Source organism: Aplidium turbinatum, chromosome 2 (assembly GCF_918807975.1).
Source record: "Aplidium turbinatum chromosome 2, kaAplTurb1.1, whole genome shotgun sequence".
NCBI classification, from domain to species: Eukaryota; Metazoa; Chordata; class Ascidiacea; order Aplousobranchia; family Polyclinidae; genus Aplidium; species Aplidium turbinatum.
Window position 1 is genome coordinate 6,498,252 of NC_137473.1, and position 21,763 is coordinate 6,520,014.

Sequence of the window (21,763 nt, forward strand, 5' to 3'; positions counted from 1 at the left end):
CAAGAGCCGAACCAGATGTCTTTGATCTTGCTGTTTCTTCCTGCACAAAGCAAGACACTTATAACCAACTGACTGAACTATCGGTGCAGTAGGCCTGGTTTGAATCTTTGACTAACAAAGCCTTGATAGGATATTCCTGGTAGTTTCGCATACTTGTAGAGGTTTTGATGCAGGGCCGATTACCGAGATTGACAGAGTGAAATTTCAGATTGTTAAAGTCTTGTTGCTGGAAAATTATTCTATCCAGTAGGTGCCGCTGAACGGAGAGCAATTCTTGGAATGCATTACCGCCTACACTCCGAAAGGCGATCCAGTGCCGCGGTAACCAACTGAGTTATCGGGCCAATTGATGCATTCTAAGCGACCTCTAAAATCACATGATTCAAGCAAAAACTGCAGAGTTTAAAAGAAGAAAGCTGCACCAACAACATAAAAAGTTTGAAAAGGCAACAGACCCTCGTGTCTACATGTCAATAGAAAATAAAGAATTTAAAGCAGTCTATTGTGAAGGCAGTGATGTCTCATTTGCACACTCTGCTTGATAGCTTTGAAGCTTACTTTCCCAGTCATTAAGTAACAATATCAAAGCTGTGAATTTTCAACCGTTTTGGCAAACAGAACAGCAGTAGACTTTGAGTTATGTTCTTAGAACGATTTCTGTCAACAAGCATTTCTTAATCGTGCAAAACACGCTAAATTATTGGTTGGAGCTCTAGATCAGTGGTTCTTAACCGCCGGTCCTCGGACCGGTGCCGGTCCGTGTAATTTTTTTGCCGGTCCGCAAAAGATCTTACTTTCTGCAAAGCTTATTTTAATGTGGAGTCATTAGCATATTGTAAAATTGTGATCGCACTGTGAAACATGCACAGCTGTAAAACTGACATATCTCCACGTAAAATTGTTTGATAATAAAGGTGATCTTTTTGATGACCTAATTCTGTGCCGTTGATAATGTTTTTGTGACAAATTGCGTAATAGTTTTCAAAAAGTTTTGAAACACAGAAATACATAAACAAATGGGGTATTTTGTCCTTGATTATGAAAAATTTCAAAGTTGTTGGAAAGGAAAATTTGGAATTAGACAAGTTTGAAGTTCCGGGATAAAGTCAGGCCTGCAATGGAAATTTGCCAGAACCGGAGTTTGAGAAAGCAAAGATCTTGCTTTTCAAAAAACGGAATGAAGACAAGCCGATTTGCTGTGGAAAATGCTGGTGAAATGGAGTGGTGAAAAAAGTAAAAAGAGGTGCTGAGCGTTGTGAGTCAACAATTGAAAGAGTTGGCTAACAATTTAACGATTCATTTCGCGTAACATGAAGATCCTCGACATGGAAACTTTTGGATAAACAATCCATGCATCGATGATGTCAACACATGCGACCTTAATCTTCATGAAAAAGAAAGTCTGATTGAATTAGGCTACAATATGTTATGCTTCTACTTTGCAGTCCAGATTCGAAAAACTTCATCGTCACACTTCTGGTTATCTCTTGCAAACGAATTCGTGCCTAACTTTCAAAACAATCGATTTGATGGTAATTGTTTCAACTACCTATTTAGAAACGACAATTCTTTTTCATGTCTGGCTTTTACAAAGCAAAGAAATCGCCTGGATGCCGAAACAGAGCTACGTGTTTTAGAAACTTCTTTGATATCTCGTTTTCCTCACATAGGCTACTGGCAGCGCAACAGTAGCAAATTTCCCACTGACATTGATTTTGTATGGAAATAGATTGACATTTTTCTGTTTGAGTTGATTTGATTGTCGTTTTATTCTAATTTTTGTCCTGAATACAAATCATATACTAAAACCTTTCATTATGGTGCGCAACGACAACTTTGGTTAACAAAACGTTACAAATATTCATTCTATTCACTACGATCTTTGGTTGCCGGTCCGCGAACATTTTTTAAAAATTTTGCCGGTCCCCCACTGTTAAAAGGTTAAGAACCACTGCTCTAGAAGAAGAAGAAGTTCTTTTATTTTGCATCATCAGCACATGCGAAAAAACAAAACAATACAAGATTACAATATGAGCTAGGTTGTTTGCTGATGACGATGGGAGTGACAGAAGGACCAAACTGGTCATCGAGTCTGCCACACCCGTGTGGTGGTGTCATGGCTTATTTAAAATGGAACGGTGTCGAAGTTGAACGCAAATAATGATTGATTGATATATTGATTGATTTGATTGATAGATATATATTATATACAACATAAAAAAACAATACACATACGAAATTTAACAGTGCAATATACAAAAAAACAAAAAAAAAACAACAAAAAAAAAACAACAAAAAACAGAACTACTAGAAATGATGCAAAAATACAAAATGGCATATACAATATACATACAACACAGCATACTGGTAAGACAAAAGCAAATATACAGTAATTAGCGAGATACGGTGAGAATAAGTAGAAGCAGTTTGATGGTACTATAGGCTATCAGTTACTTATACTCAGACATTAAGTGCAGTTTTAATTTTTTAGAAAACATACTAATAATTGTTTGCAGTTTTCTTAGCTGTTCCGGTAATTTGTTCCAAGTGTTTGTTCCAAGAAATTTAATTGAGCGTTGACCAAGCTTTGTACGCATTCTTGGTTTGAAAAGCATATCTTTCTTAGCACCTCTGGTATTATAGTTATGAGTTTCCTTACTAGGACGAAAGTACTCAAAAAAAATTGCTGGTAGATGTCCTTTATTGCTTTTATAAACAAACTTGCATACTTCCATTCAGGGATATTAGAACACCGGGATTGCTGACTTAGCAAATTTCGATAAAGCGATGGACACTAGAAGGGTCAGCGCTGTTAACGCCCGAAAATGAAAAAGGCGAAAGCGCGTGTCAATTACGCTGTTGAGAAGTCGCCTTTTCTAGATATCTGTTGTATTTCTGTTTGATTAACTTAGATACACCACACTTTAATAGATTACACACAGACCACTTTATTGTACTTTTTCTCAGCTAATCTATCTCATGGTTCCAGTCTCGTAACAGTCGCACGTATTACAAAACGATAGTGAAATATAACAATGGTTTCTATGACGAAACACTGCAATATCCCTGCTGGAAGCCAGTCTCGTGACTGTATGACAGAAAAAGAAATCCATTCGTTGCTTTGCAGCTGTGTAGGCTAAAGTAGAGAATCTAAAGATGCAGGATAGTGTGATAGTTTCAGCGTTTTAGTACCAGCACACTGGCAGTTAAGATTCAGTTGGCTAGTTATATAGAACATGGTCAGTTAAGTTTAGTATTGTTACAGACTTCGAAGAATATCGGTAGTTGGCGTTACTTTAAATGTACATTTTGTACTTTACACGATTGCTGGACTACTGTCAGTATGTTGATACATTTTAGTACGGCATCGGTTCTGGTAGGTCACAGTTTGAATTGAATAAACAAGAGGCAAGCTTGGAGTCAACATTTTAAACTGTAAAAAGCGTTGTTAAAAGAGGTGTAAGATTTTAACGCTTAAATCTAAAATAGCTACAACAACTGCATGGGACTATCAGGCTATAGGTTCTCGTACGTCGTACCTACTAGTCTGTAAATATTGTCGGATTTTATAATTTAGGAATGCTAAAAGTTTCTATAATCTGTCACAGTGTAAGTTGATTTTAAGTTAATTAAATTATCTGTAAATTTATTCCGTTCATCGCTCATTTTTAAAATCTTGTCGCGATGGTGAACACGTGCTGTGTACCGGGATGTAGCAGTGGCTACAAGTCGAGCAAAGAAGAAGACAAGCCCGCTTTATTTAAATTCCCTGCAGATCCTGATATTCGAAGAAAATGGGTTGCAGCTATTCCACGCAAAAACTGGACTTTAAGTAAAAATCATAGAGTTTGCGATAAGCATTTTCATGCTAATGACTTTCAAACAGTTTCCTTTGATAAAAAGAAAAGACGAAAAGTAAAACGAGAAACCACCGAATTAGTTCGAAAACGGCTAAAACCTACTGTAATTCCAAAAGTGTTTCCAGGACTTCCTAAATATTTATCATCAGCTCAAACTATCAAACGATCGTCTGCGTCCACTGCAGCCGGAAGAGCCGAGAAACAAAACGCAAAAATAGAAAAAGAAAATATGGAGTTTTTAGCAGTCGATGAAATCAAAGACTTTTTTGCACTTAAGAATGACCTTCAAAAAGTAATACTGCCTTTTGGATATGTTTTCAAAACTGAAGAAAACCAAATTTCTTTTCACCTGATTGACAATGCTAAGTTGAAAGAAGCCCCAAAATTGCTTGCTTCAGTGCTTGTATTTGACAACCTGACTGTTTCGGCCTTTTCGTGTACTTGGAGAGTCGTTCCATGCCAGCTTCAACCACATTAAAGTCGTCTTTACGCAATTGAAGAACACAAATGTTTAAAAGTTGCCCACACCTTGAAGAAAGTTTCGCTAAATCCCAGCATTGTGTCACGAACATCTCCGCAACATGCTTTGTGTAAGTCGCTTTAAAACAGTTTTAATTTGCAATAGAATACCTAACGTACAGCATTCAATTCCGTTTAACTATTTGTTTTCCGTAGAGAAGATGGTGCATGTGTTTCATGAAACAGTAAAACATATGCTAATTTTCTATTGATTAGCCTAACTCTTTTTGGTTACAACTACAAGTAACATGTAAGAAGTACCTGTATGCGTTTGTATACGATGACCCCTGCTGCTGATCGCAGAACTAGAATTTGTGCAACTTTTACTGACTGTAAATTTTATGTTTAGTCTTGTTTTAATTTAAAAGTTATTACTTTTCAGGTGTATTCAGTGAGCCAACAATCACTGCCTTGGAGTATTATGCGAAAGACAATCCAGACTTTTTGGGGACTGCTCGATTTTTTAAATTTGTACTAGACATTTGGAAAATAATGTCCTTGAAAACGCCGAGCAAATGTGAGTTTGAAAGTGACAGTACGGTTTTAGTTTTTGCTAGTACATATATCTTATGCTTGCAAAGTTCAATCTGCTAGCAGTGGAAATGGTTGATTACCGTAGTTAAAACGTCCACCTCATGTATGAAATGCCCAAAGTTCAATTCTCAGACTAAAAGCTCTGGCATGACAGAAAACGTATCTGTGTTATGATTTTACATTATGTTGTGTGTCTGTTTGTTTGACCTCTGCAGTTATTGTTTCATGTAATGACCTGCACAATGTTAAGCACTACCGCTTCCACTAAATTTAGCTTAATTTTGAAGAATAATTTCAAAATGATAAAGTTTAACTGTAAAGTATTAATTTATTGCAAACTCAAACCCTCAATCATTTGTCTCTTTGTCTTCTTTTGACATGTCTGTTTAAGTGGAAAATATCAGGAGTGGTTGATTATTGTTAATACTTATTATAAGTTGAGTTTCAAGACTTTTATATTTATATATTGTGTAAACAATATTATGTTGCTGTTTTTTGTATGCAGGCTACAGAAAAAGGGATGCCGCTTGCGAGCCTCTTCAACTGACGCAAAGCGAGTCGGACAGCAGGTTCACTTTTCTGAACACGGCTGCCAATATTTTGATATCTTGGAAGCAATCAGGCAAAGCAGGACTAACTAAAGAAACTTTCTTAGCATGCATTCAAAGTATTCAAGCAATGGTGTCTCTGGCTGAGCATTTAATATTCCACCACGACTTTCTCTACGTTCTCCCTGGAAAGTTTTGCTCCGATCCGATTGAGGGAAGATTTGGGTGGTACCGCCAAGTTAATGGTGGCAATTTTTTCATGTCCATAAATCAACTTTTTCAAGCTGAGAAAAAAATCCGTTGCTTAAGCCTAATCGAAAAAGAGTCCATTTTCAAGAAATCTAACCTTGCTCTTCAAAGTGAAAATACACCGTTACATGAGGACTATGTTGAAATTACAGAAGACAATTGGCTTTTAAAATTTTTTAAAACTGCAACCATAGACGAAATTTCCGAAACAGATTCTTCCATCACATACTACGTGAGTGGATACATTGCCAGAAGTGTATCACGGACAAGGAAATGCACCCCGTGCAAAGATATGTTAGTTCAAGAAAACACTGATCCATCCATAATCGACGAATGCTTAAAAAGTAATCCAAATGAACTACTTGCGATGGCAAATCGTGGCGGATTATCGGTACCAACAGAATACTGTTTTACTCTCTGTAGCTTTGTGAACCAGCTGTATGCCGCAGCAATAGCAGATGAGCTCATTCGGAAAAAGCTGCTTGCTACCAGCAATCAGCGAGGTTCATTTGTTGCAGCTGCTGCCAAATTTGCGAAGGACTCAGAGTCTTACAATGTTTTATTTTCGCAAACATGTACTTCAGGCCATAACAATTTCGATTTAATTTTAAGAGTCTCATTTAATTGCTTTGCGAAAAATAAACTGACACGGTTGAATCGTGTGGAAATTGAACCACCAGCAAAACTGTCTCGTAGTATTCGCAAACTGAACTCCAAAAGTGCTAAATAAACTAAATGAAAATTACCCCATTTTGTGTTTCAATTCAACGCTGTTTATCTATTTGCTGTTTAAATTAATATTCTTTTATATTCATGCACTTTTGCATTAACATTCATTTCTGTGATGTTTAAATTGCTGAATTTAATGTTGTATACTGCTTTATTAATTTTGTTTTATCTGGTGTGAGACTTGAACCAGTGCCATTCAATCATGATCTTGAAAAGCAAGCGTTAAACCAGCCAGTCACTAAATGTATGTAGAGGAACATTTATTCTTCCTTAAATGCACTGCAACATAGTCTGATGCAGTAACCCTCCTATTGTCCACTTCAAAACAGAGTCAGCAATCCCGTTGTTCTAGATATCCCTGCTTCCATTAAAAACATGTCTTCGATTTGTAGCAAGTTGCTTTTATTGAAAAGAGATTTGGTGGGAATTCTGTCCTTAATCTTGGTGAAGTTTAAACAGCGAATGATGCGATTGTGTACTAGATTTAAAGGATACAGTTCCGTTTTAGACGCACGACCCCAACAGATAATACCATACATTAGATGGGAGTGAACTAGAGCATAGTAAACTGCTCTTAATGTCTGGGAATTTACGTACTTTCTTAATCGATATAGAGCACCACAGCTTTGAGAAAGTTTTGTTGAGATTATATTGATGTGCTGTTTCCATGATAACGACTCATCAAATGTTATTCCTAAGTATTTGTAGGTGTTTGTGCGTTGCAATCTGGTATTTTGGTTTTGCTTACATTAATTGTTAACTTGTTTGTATGCATCCAGTTTTGAATCATTAGGAGGTTAGAATTCACTTTTTCTTGCAATCTAGTAGGGCTTTTATCCTTAATACATAGTAGTGTATCATCAGCAAACAAACGAGTCTCAAATTCAGAAGCGTGATTAAGGTCATTAATGTAGATAATGAACAACAGTGGACCAAGAACTGAGCCTTGGGGTACACCACATTTGATTTCTTCATATTTAGAATTTGTAGTACCAAACTGCACAAACTGGTAACGGTGATTTAAGTAAGACTTTAATAAATTATAAGCATTTCCTCTGATACCATAATAATCTAGTTTCTTTAAAAGGACTTCATGGTCAACAGTGTCAAATGCTTTAGCAAGATCAATAAAGATACTACATGTAACAAAACCATCATCACAATTTTGTAGTAGTTGTTCATAGATATCCGTAGCAGCTAATGTGGTTGAATGTCCACCTCTGAAACCAAACTGTTGTTGGGACAAAACATTGAATTTTTCAAAAAAATTTACTAACCTTTTATGAATGATTTTTTCAAAGATTTTAGAGAAACATGTTAAGATGGAAATAGGCCTGTATTGATCAACTTTATTTTTGGTCCTCCTTTATGAAGGGGTATCACTCTTGCAATTTTATAGCTATCAGGGAATTTACCAATTGTCATAGATTCATTTATTATAGAAGCTAAGATTGGGCTTATGACATACTTCAATCTTTTTATTGTTTTGATAGTGATGCCATCTGGACCAGTTGCTTTTTTGTTATCCAAGCTGTTGACAATGCTTAAAATTTCCATTTCATCAGTATTTTCTAAGTGCAGGGAATTGAGAAGTCTGCCTCTCATCAGGGACAATGGATTAGAAGTGGTTTTTGGAACTTTGGCTGCAAGTGAAGGTCCCACTTGAGTAAAGATAGATCTCTAGATAGATCTTACAAAGATCTGGCGATCCAAGCCCACAATTTTTTTGGCAAATTCCTCCTATAGGCTACTTAGGCTGAAATGGGCTTTTGTGCACTAGTCGATAACTTATCACAAAGAGAAAAAGGAATCGTCTTCTTAATGAGACACTTGACTTGAACTAATGCTGAAAGCTTTGGTTGGAGCAAGAAATTGTGTCTAACTGGTTTGAAATTTCCAAGAATTGTAAGCAGTAAACGAGTCGTTAGTTATACTGTTAGGCCTACCGTACTTGCATCTTGTATATTTGAATAAAAAATTCTAATTCTTTTCACGTACACTGATTTTCATTATTGTTAGTTAAATAAAATTGCTCTCACATTTCTTAGTGCCCAAGGCCTACTTGCTTAGAGCAATAAAAGGTGAAGTGAACGAAAATGGGAATTCAGGTCAATCTACTGCATCTTATGCTAGTCATTTTAAAACCACATTATCAGCAGCACTGTCTACATTGCCTGATGCATCAACTGCATGAATTGGATGACAAAAAAACATAACACGTCGTGTATTTATATTTGATTTTTGTTACTCTAATACTGTATGTAGAATCCGCTTGTGGATTTTTCCCTTCTACACATCATATTGCTCTCTGCCGCCTCCACTGAACCACAACAATTCTTGACGTGCAGGTTGTTGAATTAATTTTCGTGGAAGCTACTCCACTGTAAGGGTGTGCTCTAGTTTGCTGCATGGCTAGTTCGATTCCCGGCGTGACTTCTTGGTATACAAGTTTATGCCATAAAATCCAAGATTTCTACATTCAATAAACATATAGATCAGTGGTTCTCAACCTTTTTTGGCTTACGGCACCCTGCAAATAACCAAAAGATTTTGCGGCACCCTGCAAACAGTCTACAGCCAAAGAAAAGAGTTTTAACAAAACTAACAACAGCTGCGGTATCATATTATTAACGATTTAATGAAGTTCATTTTAAACAAAGTCAGTGAGAAATTTGCGCTTGATTTTTAGCACAAATCCTTTCAATGTCTGGGCGCACATTTGATAATGCTACTCTCATCTCTTCTTCAACCGCAAGTAACCTTTCTCGTTTTTTTGTTTTTATGTTAGTCAAAACGGAAAATCCAGTCTCACATAGATAGAAGTCGAAAATTGAAGTAAAATCACAACCGCCTTTTCTCCAATGCAAGGAAATTCATTTTGAATTTTAATCCAAAATTCATCGAGCGACATCTCATTGTACAATAGCTTTATGTTTCCGTCATTGCGAATGTCAATAAGTTCTTCCTCTTCTTTGAGATTCAAAGTAAAATGGTTGTCCTGCTGCAAAAATGGGTTTCTGACCCATGTATAGTTTTCTGAGCATAGTGTTGGAAAATAATTCTCTATTTTTGCTTGCAAAGATTTGAGATGCTGAATAATCAATGGGATTATTTCCCGGTTATTTGTTTCAGAGAAATGAGAGAACATGCCAAAGGTTCCTTCTTTTGCACGTACTGACCACACTTTTAATTTTTCTTGAAATGCTCTCATTTTGTCAGTTGAAGATAAGAGATTTTCACTCTTGCCTTGCATACTAGAGTTTGTCTTGTTTAAATGGTCAAAGATATCTACCAAATATGCTAATTTGGAGACCCAGATGTCATCGCAAAGCAAATCACAAAATTGTTCTTGTTTTTCAAGTTTAAAAAAAGCTAACATTTCTTCCTTCAGCGCATATACTCGTGATAATGCTTTTCCACGGGACAGCCATCTTGCCTCTGTGTGTAGCAGAAGATTTTCATAATTTGCTTCCATTTCTTTGCAAAGTTTGGTAAATAATCTTGACTTAAGTGGTCTAACTTTGATGTAATTAACCATTTCTACAACTTGTTTTAGAGCTTGCTTTAAATCCGAGTCTAATGTTTTCCCAACAAGCACTTCACGATGAAGGAAACAGTGTGTTGTTATTATTTCATTATTTACCCTTTTTGAAAGTGACACAAATCCTTTGATTGACCCAACCATGGATGGGGCTCCATCCGTACAAATTCCTACACATTCTTTCCATGTTAATCCATTTTCTTCCAAACACTTACTTAAAGTATCAAAAATATCTTGACCAGTCGTCCTTCCCTTGAGCTCTTTAAAGCAGAAAAACTGGTCAGTTATTTTTCCATCATTGACAAACCGCATAAATGCCAACAATTGGGCCTTCCCACTGATATCAGTTGATTCGTCAACTTGCATCGTAAAGATTTTGCTTTCCTTCACAGAAGAAATTACAGTATCTTGTATATCCGTGGACATGTCACAAATACGTCTACGAATGGTATCATTTGACAAAGGAATCTTTTTTACTTCTTTCTCAGCCTCTGTTCCAAACATTGTTTTCACAATTGCAGTGCAAGCAGGGAGAATAACTCTCTCCGCTTCCGTGTGAGGTTTACAATTTTTAGCTATTATCTCTGCTACCAGATAGCTGGCTTGTTTCGATTTCGTGGAAACTTCAAACGTTTTGGTGAATGTCTGACTTTGTTGTTTTCGCTCATCCAAGAGTCTTTTGAAATAGCTCGGCGGTTTGTCGGAGAGGTGCCCATGCTTTGTCGAAAAGTGCCTGTTCAATTTACTTGGCACCATAGCTTCATTTGACAATTTTGCGTGACAGATAAGACAATCTGGCGAAGGTTGGGTTTCATCACCACACCAAGTAAAGCCGATGTTCAGATAACTGTTGCAATATAGGCGAATTTTCTTTGCTTTTTTTTCTAATGTACTTCCACTTTCGATAGCTGCTCTTTTTTTCGTTATAAACTTCTCCATTACAATAATGCAAAAAGTAAACTATTGTACTGTATTAGTGATCTGTAATAAAGTATTGTATCCTGTATGAAAAACACTGCGTTGCTCTGTTATAAAGCTAATCATTTATTAAGGCTTTAAACAACTTAAAATGTAACATAAACTCTGAAAAACACAACATTAAAGACAACTCAACAATCACTGAAAAGAACCAACTATCTCGATCGACTGCACCTCGTTACTGAATACGATTGCGAAATGTAGGACAAACGTGTAAGTAAGACAAAGGCAACTGAGCACGTGTAAGACAAAGGCAACCGATTACGTCACGTCACAATGTTAAGTCATAAGATTCCGTCACAAGATTCCGTTCCAATTAATTTGGATGTAATAAGAATTGTACTGTAATATGCAATAGCTCGCGGCACCCTTGCTAAACGTAAACGGCACCCTAGGGTGCCGCGGCACCCCGGTTGAGAACCACTGATATAGATTGTGGCCTGTGCGCTTCCTGGTTAGTAGGCTATCCATGTTTCTGCAAATACGTATAATGTAAAGTCAAAAACAGTAGTACCCAGACATTCAAGTTTGAACACTGTCAGTATGAAATTTTTACACAACCAGCAAGGTTTTGCTTTCAAAATTTGTTTCTCTTGCAAAATTTCACACAAATTTCTTATTTCCGTGATTAGAAAGATTTTCTGACAAGTAGATGCCGTGATTGAAAGAGGTCACAAAACAAAAAACGAACGAAGCCTTCATACAACAAAATGTTCTGGCGTCTTGTTTATTGTGCACTGTACAGAAATGATTGTGTCAAATATTAATTAAAAATAATAAAGCGCTGCAAACGTATTGATATTTGTATAGGGCTGAACAAGCAAACGCAAATCAGTAATCAAGAAAGCATTTGACGATAAACGATACAACAATTTTAGGAGATTTCCGAAAGAGCTGTAAAGGCTCTTAGTGATACCCAAGTTTTTTGTTTGTTTGTTTATCTTTATCCTGCATTGCGGGAAAGCGGACTTGAGCGCTATGCATCGGTGTACGCTTTCCGACATACACCTGACCCACGCTGCAGCCGACGGCAATGTCTGTTTCCGGTTGTCTACTTTACTTATGACTTAAATTTGGAACTACTTAAATTTGGAACTACATTACTCGAAATCGATCACTAGGTAGAGGCAATTATCGTAAAGTTTCTTGCCCAGAGAAACAACAGCAAGTGCGGGTGGCTGGAGTCGAACATGCAGGCTCTCGACTGCGAGCCCAACGCGCTAACCACTCGGCCACGGCAGCCTAAGGAACAACTCCCAAGGGAGAGGGAATCATGTTTTAGTAGCGACCATCAAAAAATTGCAAAAAGTGATCGAAGATGCATTTAGTCAAATCAACTTGGCCCTTCATGGCTGGAAAAAATTGTAGCTTTTTTAACTTGGCCTTTTTAATTTAACTAAATACGCTATGGCAGTTGCCTATCAAACTCATTTCAGATTACAATGTTAAAATAAAATTTGCCCAATAACATTATATTTGTTTGCATGACCTATATTAAGGACTGCCCATAAAAGACGTCCTCATAAAATTGCAAAAAATTAACCCCTCTCCTCCCCAAATTTCCCGCACTGCATCAAAATAGTTTTGTTGTTTGTAGGCCTACTAAGTTATTAAAAGGATGTCCACATCCTAGAAACCCCTTCCTCTTTGTCCACAAAAGCCCGCAATTGCAACTGCCACTCTCCCTTGACTGCGCCTGTCTTTTATGGACTAAAACAGCCCCTTAAAACCCAGACAGCAAATCCGTCATTTTGTTGTCTGAGAAGTTACAACAGGAAAGTTGCGCAAAGATGACGTGCGTGTTGACGCCATGACGTTACGCAAAGATGTCGTTGACGTCATGACGTTGCGCAATATAAAATCAATTTTATTCAACGCAAAATTTTGTGTCCGTTACAGCGCGACTCTATTTGTGTAAAGGTGGAGAGTAACACAAAATCGATAGAAAAGATACGTCATATCATGGACTTTAATGTCAAAGAAGCTCTGACAAAGCTAAACGCAAGACATGATTGTAAAATAAAATAAAGAACGAAAAGGAATAATGCACTGCAGCACGAACAACAAACAATCAATGCAGTGTCAATACAGAAGAGGTACATCTGTAGTATTGCTGAGTTAACCACCTCGTTTAAACAAGACGACGACTTGGGTAGTCCTACTTTCAAACGAACAGCAATTATCGATTTGAACAGTTTAAGACAACAACAGTTTCAAATTTCTATTTTGTGGCAAGAAACGTGCTGCTTTAAACTAAAATTAAACAGGACGTAAGCAGAGTTCATTGCACAAGTCATAGACATATATTTTAATCGATTTTATTCAAAAGAATGAAAACTGCATTGCTTTTAAGGAGAAAACCGACGGATATCTACTGCAAACGAATACATCAAATGAATGAGAAGAACTGCACATTGAATGGTCAAATTACAACAAGTATACGCTGTGTGTGACTTAGCCTACAACATTAACATGTGTTGCAAACAGGGTTTGTAGCTAAATGGGGGAGGTCAGCTGACCCCGGCGATATGTGAGGGGCAAATTAACTTAACACGTCATGGTGAAAATGTACCCGATATAACAATAATGTTCACAATTGTCAGTGAAGAGAGCAAAAAGTAGCAATGTGACAAGGTGCTTGAAACCCTAGTTATGCCAGCAGGGATAAAGTGCAATGGCAGATTATTTCATCATCCAACAATACATCATTACAAATACACAAGGTTAAAAAGTAAGTACAGACGGAATCAGTTAGTCACATACCGGTTAAATGAATATCATATATAAATCAATTTATCAGATAAGATTTCCAAATCTCAAACTATAAGATAATTTAGACAATCGCATGTTAACACGTAAAAAGTTCAGTAAACTGACTAGGCAATTATCCGGGATTCATAAAAACGTCATAGAGACGTGAAAAGACGCATATTACGTGACACTGTCATGATGAAGTCAAAGATAACGCTTCTTTCACATGTAACTATGCCCGTTTTCAGAGCAAACCAACCAAATTATTCATCATGTAAGCTGCAGCGAACATAACACGATACGGATTACTGAAAAAAATATTCAATAGCATATAACTGTACAGCATATTTCTTCTGGTGAAATAAGGTCGTGCCACGAAACTATGCTGCATATGATAACTCTATAACGGCTGGTTATGTAGTCATGTAGATTGTAGATGTCAGTTCCAACTGCTTGATCAAGATAGTCGTATTCACTTCAGAAGCCGTATAATGAAAGTGGTGTTTGATGTTTTCAATATTTTGCTACAGCACAAAGCCATTAAAAGACAAACCAAGTGTTTAATGATGACAGTAATTGCTGCTGCCTATTGCGTGGTACCCTTGATGAGGATGTTAGTCGAAGCCAAGTGGCCAAAGTGTGTATCTCAACACGAAAACAGAAAAATCACGGTCATTTTAACCAAATACAAAATAGTGGGTAAGCAAAACACTCATTACAAAATAGCAAGAAAGGCTTAAAATTACTTGTGTCAGTAAAAATAGAAATAAAAATACAATAACATACACCATAAACTCCAAACTCAATCAGACTTGAAGATGGTTTCTCTAAATGGCCAGCACGTATGCAAGATAAGCTTCAAACAATCCATCACATCGGTAGGCTTATAACCTCATTCTGAAAGAACTAAAATATGCAGTTTCGATCAGTCATGATACTGTTATTGCTGTTACTTTTTATTCATTTTACTTTTTGTTTCATCAGATAAAGGGCCCAGAAAATTTAAACCGATAAGCCCACCGCCCTCCAGTATTTTTAAAAGCCCATGAGGTTACTTTTGTGAAAATTGAAAATCCACCCATCTCTAATAACGCGAGACCATTAACAGTCAAACATCGCAAAAAGTGTGAAACCAGGTGAATAACCGCAGAAAACATTCGTTTTGTGATAATCAACAACTATAGAAAATTCACAAAGGATAGACGGCTTAGTAAAGAAGTCTTTGCTCAAGTCTACAATTGGACTCGATTTAACTTTCACATAAAAATCTGACTAACTAGACCAGATACTTTCCGGAATACGGACACAGGCATTACGTAAGCAAACAACGTTTAAGCTCTGAAACTCACTTGAGAAAGTCAGGTGACTTAGATATGACGTGTTCAAACTCTGCGTAAGACAATTGCTCATCGTCATCCAAATCTGCTTCCAACGTGATCTGCAAATTTGATTCACAACCGTCGTGATAAGCGCTATCAAATTCAACCTGATGATGTTAACCCACAAATACGCAGCTCAACAACTGAAGTGACACTTGCAAGCAGTTTGAATCCTACCACGGTTTTTATACTAACGGCTAGCTACTGAATGTCACATTTTGTGAGCAATTTCTAAAATGCCTACTTTTGTTTTCTTGATCGATTCAAAAGTAAAGAGCTGTAGTGTTAGTTGCGGTTACTAACAGTTCGGAAACTTGTTGTAGTTGTTTTAGTTTTGTTATATGGGCTGCATTTAAATTTGATTATACATCAACTTGATGAATCATAGAACACATCAATTTCTAGTAAATTTGCACTTACAGTTGAGGGGTAATAGGCTTTTTTTTTCAAATCCAACTTTAGCCCTGGTTTTAGGATACAACATTTATTGTAAGATCTTTGGTAAAAAAAATGAAAATTTACGTCCAAAAAGTTTGAAATTTCCGTTTAATGACGTATATACAATAGATTGACTGTTTTGCATTACAGTGCTGAGGTTTGTTTGAGTTTGCGGAGTTCCGGTTACATGCAGTGCTCTATTGGTGCTGGTTGTGCATGAAGTTTTGCCATTTTTGTTTGTAATGTAGTATTGTCAAGTCAAAACAACTGCAACAAGTCTCGAACTGTTAGTAACCTCAACAAACACTACAGTTGTTTACTTTTGAATAGATCAAGAAAACAAAAGTAGCTAAACGGGTGGTATGTGCAGTTGTGCACTAACTGTTCTGTGACATACGACCACTTAACCAGTCCAATTGCATTACATAATTTGCATAGAATTGAAAACAATTAATTTTGAGCAAGATAAGCAACTAACATTTTTAATGAGTTGACTAATTTCTTCTTCGCTGAGGTGATTGGTATCGCCAGTCAGGTGTGACACGACTGCTTCTATGTCCTCAACGTCAATCAAGTCGTCTTCGTTGAAGTCTGTCCAATAAATAGCAAACAAAACGAAAAATAACTTTCAGCACAGGTTATCATACGCTAAATAGCAACGATTACCCTTTTAAAGAGGCTACCCTAGTCCAAGAAAAAAGCTTTTAACACGGTTTCAAAACAGCACGTACCGTATACTTTAAACGCATATTCACATTTGAGCTCCCTTGGCGCTTCGTCACAAAATACATTCATCATGTCAAGAAAATCATCGAAGGAAATACTTCCATCAAAGCTTGGTGATGTGGAAAACACTCTACATATGCGATGCCTAAAAACAACGCAAAACGTTGAAAATGCACTATGTTCACTGAAAGCTTCCTTAGCACATGTGGCTTCTAGGTTTTTTTGTAGTCTTTTCTTTGAATACAATACAAAGATTTTTTCAATATTTACCCTAGATTCAATTTCTGATAAGTTGATTGCAAATTGCAATTAGTTTTAGTAGAATCTAGCATCAGATTAGGTTTTTGATTAATTTTTTGAGGTTACAAGTTGGAACAGATACCTGAATGGATTGACTTTCAACTCTGGCATTAAACAAACTGTATCCATAGGAATTCGACACTTTTTATTAGCGGAAACTGCATCAGGATCCAGCTCAGTAAACCTTCCAAATGCACTGCAAGGAAAAGAACTGTCAAATGTAACAGCATCTTTTACCGTCCATTGTAAGAGTTGTAAACAAACGTAGACAACTTTAAATGTTTCATTACATGCCATACTCTGGTTAAAAGTATATACACATTCAACATCCAAGTACGACCGACCTGTCGCAGAAACATCTCACTACGAGATTATTTGGCACAAAGTCTTTTCATTCATTGAGCATACGTTGCCGTTGTGTAAATATTTTTGTCCCTCAATATTGAATTCCGATCACAATTTTTTCATTAGACACTAGTTGTGACGCAAACATTATCCTATACCGGTCCGGTATTTGAAAATATCTTCATGCTCATTGTATGAAATGGAATTTACTCCAAATAATTTAACAGTGCAATGTCCAGGTGCCAGGTCGGCCGGCAGCTAATTGTCTTGCACCAAGTCAGCTGTGCCAGCCGCCATAATGCCATGACCCCACACCCACAGTTAAGTACGTAAGAAGGACAAGCAATGAAGCAAATCCCATTCACAACTTTAGCTGTATTCATAAAGAGTCAATAAGCACAGTCATCATCAGCCCCAAACAGCACAGAATACAAATTTGCAGAAAGATAACATGTTACATTGAAATGTGTACTTTACCACGCTTGACAGATTCACTAATGCGAGAACTTACTGAATAATTTCTTTCTTTGTAAAAAAAGTCAAATCCTGAAACAAACAATTAGTATTATAATGTTATAGAATTGTTCTCAAGCATGAATTTAGCGATAGACAGTAGACACATGTTTCGCCCATGAGACTGAGTATTTTGTTGTTGTCTTTTTTGCGCAACTGCGCTCATCAATATTTTTTTTTTGTTATCTCATCAGTAATAAGTATTGCACCAACAACTCAATAATCAGTATTGATTCATTCTACATAGTTCTCAACCACTGCTTCTGTGAGTCAATTGAATCCTTACCTTTGTGGAAAGAAAACAACTAGTTGACAACAACAGAACTGATCACAACTGAGTTTTTCATTAGAGAATTCACATATGATACACTTCAAAAAATTGATGCAGGCAAAGTGTCTGCTGCAAAAGACAATACAGCATTAGTTTAGTCGACTATGGTCATTGGTCAAACATCTACAATCAAATTCAAGAAAACTTGTTGGTTCTATACTAATCCGAAAAGATTTGCAGAGCAAGTTCAGGGATATCTAAAGATGGATATTGGAGATGCAATTAAGCTTTTCTTATGTCTGAATATAGAATGGCTTTTGTTTATTGTAAAATGACAATTGGTATCGATAGCAATTTAATAAACCTTGGTGTGATAACGTGCATTGTGCTATTTGCAACGAGAAAATGGCAGTTACTATGAGCATTTGTATCCAACTCTTTAGATACCTCAGAGCAAATCATGACTATGAATGAACCTTGGATTCTTTATATCCAAGCTGAGATGTTTATTACATGCTTACTAGTGATGCAAGCTGCGCCGCGTACGCGGCCGCTTTTGACTTTTTCGCCGCGTGCCGCGCCGCGTGGAAGGTTGAAATGACAAAGCCGCGCCGCGTGGAAGGTTGAAATGACAAAGCCGCGCCGCGCCGCTTGCCGCGTAAACTTTCAAGAAATTAGACTTTTGTTTACAAGCGTATACTTTCAAGAAATTAAACTTTCGTAAATGTAAACTTTCAACTTTTCAAGAAAATCAGTTATGAAACTTCAAATTTAAATTGGAAACACGGATCAGTTTTTTTCCTTTGGAAACCCTAAGCTGGAAAGCTATGCAAATTGCAAATGGCTTGCAGTTGACAGGGTTTTGGGGCTGGCTGGCTTGTCAGGGAAGCTGTATGAATGTTTTTGGTTAATAGCCTAGCTGATATGAGTTTATCAGCTAGGCTATTAACCAAAAACATTCATACAGCTTCCCTGACAAGCCAGCCAGCCCCAAAACCGTTAGCCCAGTTAGTTCAGGCTATAAGTTTTACTCTTGTGTGTGTAGTTCATATACCGGTAACCACTGACATTAAAATTGCATTATTGCTTACAAAAGTGTTCAAAAGTCCTGATACTAGATCCAGGAACATTCTATTTGTCTTAGTTTGTATTATGTCTTTAGAACTTAGATGCAGAGCGAATATGATCTGGTTAGCCTAGCCAATTAGCAGCCCTCGAAATTAGCTTCCATCTACGACGGCAAAAACATTGCCGTCGCCAAATCAGCAAACCTTGGATTGCGGCGGCAATTGCCGTATGCTTTAAAGTTTAAACAAACAAAATTTTAATCGTTTATTCTTCGTGTTTCATACGGCGGTAGCGAATAGCATCACGCAAGCTATTTTACGCGCTGACAATGCTCTTGTAAACTGTAAAAAGTTTGCAACCTTGTAAATACTGGCTTAATTGTTACGAAAAAGTTATTGTTACATCGAATGCTTATTGTTTACCGGTGTCGTTGCGAATATAAATCATGGTGAAGGATACAGTTGAAAAGTAGAATTTACCTGTTATAGGTTATCAAACAGAGGGAACAGAAGGAAAAAGTTAGTGTGGTATTTTACAAAATTTATAAAGAATTTTATGACGGAAACAAATCGGAATTAGAAAAGCTAAGGGGTCAAGTTAAAAAAGTAGAACAAAATTGGATAAATGGTTCTTCGGCAGTAAAATAATGCTTCCGATCATATGGCATTGCGCGTTCACGAACGGGCAGTTTTGCGTCTTCAAGTATTCCAGTGACGACGCTACAACCTCATCCTCCGATACAGCATCTGATGATTCCGATTTATATATGATATCCGACTAGTTCTTTATCCAACAGACTTTGTGTTGCTCGCACGCAGTATCCCAATTGTGCCGAAATTATGTTAGGATAAACATAAATCGAGCCAATCTCGCAGGGAGCTATTAATTTGTTACCGGTACCTGTTTGAACAATTAACGTTATTTTATGATGGTTCAACGTCGCTAGATGTCGAAAAACAAACGTAAATTTCTTATTGGGCATTGTTGTTACCCAGGCAGCATAATTCGTTATTTTTGCATTGATTTTGCGTCTGTAGACGTTGAATCGATGTAGAAATGATGGTTTTGCTGTCTGGGTGCGCAATATAACCCGCCGGGAAAATTGTAAATCGATTTGTGCTGACTCGAACGTTGAATCAACCCAAAATTAACTTACTTTTCCCCTGAGCTATTTTACGTGAATTAACGTAACAGCGTGCGTATTGCGTTGCTCGCTTTATCGCTACTTTAAGTATTATTACATCACAACAAATCAAACGATGCGGTCGTGATAGACTACTCTAGTATACTTTTCCCTTCTCGTTTCACATGTTTTGGTACAATTGTTTCGTAATAAACGTTCAGAGCAATTGCCGACGCAATTTCAACTTTTGCCGTTTGGCCTCGGCAAAGTTCTTGCCAAGTAAAAATATGCTATAAAATATAATATTTTCGAAGACTGCGTGAGTGTTCACAGCAACTAAAATAGTCCGAGGTGAGTTCTTGGTGCGATGTTTCTGCTGATTAAACTCCCGCTGCGAGTAAATAACACAGGAAGAAATTTTGAACAAGTTTTGTTCTAATTAAGTGCTCATTTTGCGGCGGCATTTTTATTGCCGTAGCAGAATGGCCATTATGACGTTTACGGCGGCATTTACCACGGCAATTGCCGAGTGCCGCCGCTAATTTCGAGGACTGAATTAGTGCACAACTGTACTGGTAGCGGTAGGTTACCAGTTGTTATACCGGTTTTTGCTACTCTTTCTAAAAAATAGCGCGTTAAAATATTTTTTAAAAATTTTGTAATTTGCGGTGTGCGGTGCAGTGTCAAAGTTCCCGATAAATTGCGGTGTGCGGTGCGGTTAGATGAGTCAGTTGCGGTGCGGTGTGCGGATAAAAATTTTGGGTCCGCTGCATCTCTAATGCTTACCGGTATATTGTAAACATTTATCAATATGAAAAAAGAACAGAAACTTTAACTGTGTTTATCTATTGAATCTTGTGAGAAAAATGTTCTTGAAACAAAAATTGAAGAAAGTGTTACTATAACTAAAAATTTGAAAAGCATTTAACATCGTGGTGGGATGATGACTCAATGACTAGCCATATTTACTTCAAGTCCTTAAGCAGTACATACAGTTTCCACAAAAAAACTATGTGTGTCAATGCAAAAGGATGTGAGATTTTATGGCAACAATAAACACTTCTTCACCTATAATGCCAAATAAAACTTACGACATATTCTTGCAATTCTTCATGAGAAAAATGGCTATCAGATGCACCCATCGTTCTTTGTAGTGTACATAAATTACTGCATAATTTAGTCAAGCCTACAATTATTGTTGAAAAGTATCAAAAGTTGACATTACAACTACCCCTGAAAAGTAATGACTTGAATGTTCTGCAACAGGTGCTTTTAAACAAAATTTTAACACACTAGATTGGCATGCAAACGTGTTGTTAGAATAATTTTAGCATTACAACACAAAGTTCTTTTAAAGTACAATTGAATTACATTTGTTTTATGTTTTGTATACATAACATTGCTTGTATGAGCTTCTTAATATTGTTCCTGCTCATTTTAATTACACAATGCTACATTAGTCTTGCGACTACATTCTGAACAATATTATACATTGCAAAAGAATGGCCTTGGCATCTTTTGTTTCTAAAGTTGTTCTGCTCAGCTTGCTAGTGTGTAAATATGATATCTTTCACAGGCTAATTATTAATATTGTTCACATTTATATATATATCTATGTTATCACATTAATCACCTGATGATTGCTGAAGTTTAACCAAAAATGTTTAAATTTTATTGTGTGTTAAGGTCTCTACAACCACTGTTTGCAAACCTGTTAGGAAAAGCTTGCAAAGAAGTTTTCTTAGACCAACAATAGAGATTCAGACAATCAATTAATCTTGCACGTTTTTTAAATTTAAACCCTTTGGTTTTGTTGCCTTTTACCATTTATAATATTATTAATATTGACTCGTTTTCGCTGATAGCAGCCAGGCCAAGTGGTCTTGTTTGC

The 21,763-nt window shown here is 36.8% G+C and overlaps 2 protein-coding genes across 2 annotated transcripts; both read right to left on the reverse strand.

Annotated features, from left to right (window-relative positions):
• Positions 1 to 9,227: 9,227 nt before the first annotated feature.
• Positions 9,228 to 10,919, reverse strand: LOC145788271 (zinc finger BED domain-containing protein 5-like). Its single transcript, XM_082600053.1, has one exon. The coding sequence runs from the start codon at positions 10,917 to 10,919 to the stop codon at positions 9,228 to 9,230; it is 1,692 nt and encodes a 563-aa protein (XP_082456179.1).
• A 169-nt stretch (positions 10,920 to 11,088) lies between these two features.
• Positions 11,089 to 21,097, reverse strand: LOC145764748 (calcium and integrin-binding protein 1-like). The gene is made up of 7 exons (XM_082576413.1): positions 20,964 to 21,097; positions 17,409 to 17,443; positions 16,635 to 16,748; positions 16,258 to 16,397; positions 16,005 to 16,117; positions 15,059 to 15,147; positions 11,089 to 14,615 (listed from the first exon to the last, which is right to left on the reverse strand). Exons 1-7 carry the CDS (start codon positions 21,012 to 21,014, stop codon positions 14,594 to 14,596), a joined length of 564 nt encoding a protein of 187 aa, XP_082432539.1. The 5' UTR covers positions 21,015 to 21,097; the 3' UTR covers positions 11,089 to 14,593.
• Between the last annotated feature and the right edge of the window lie 666 nt (positions 21,098 to 21,763).

What these genes read in the sequence shown, in the direction of transcription:
- LOC145788271 (XM_082600053.1), bottom strand. Translation starts at nt 10,919, where the DNA reads ATGGAGAAGTTTATAACGAAAAAAAGAGCAGCTATCGAAAGTGGAAGT.
- LOC145764748 (XM_082576413.1), bottom strand. Translation starts at nt 21,014, where the DNA reads ATGGGTGCATCTGATAGCCATTTTTCTCATGAAGAATTGCAAGAATAT. An exon ending in AAGAATTGCAAGAATATGTC is followed by an intron (nt 17,444 to 20,963) that starts GTAAGTTTTATT and finishes TGTTTGTTTCAG; the next exon opens with GATTTGACTTTTTTTACAAA. An exon ending in TTAGTCAACTCATTAAAAAT is followed by an intron (nt 15,148 to 16,004) that starts GTTAGTTGCTTA and finishes TCAAATTTGCAG; the next exon opens with ATCACGTTGGAAGCAGATTT.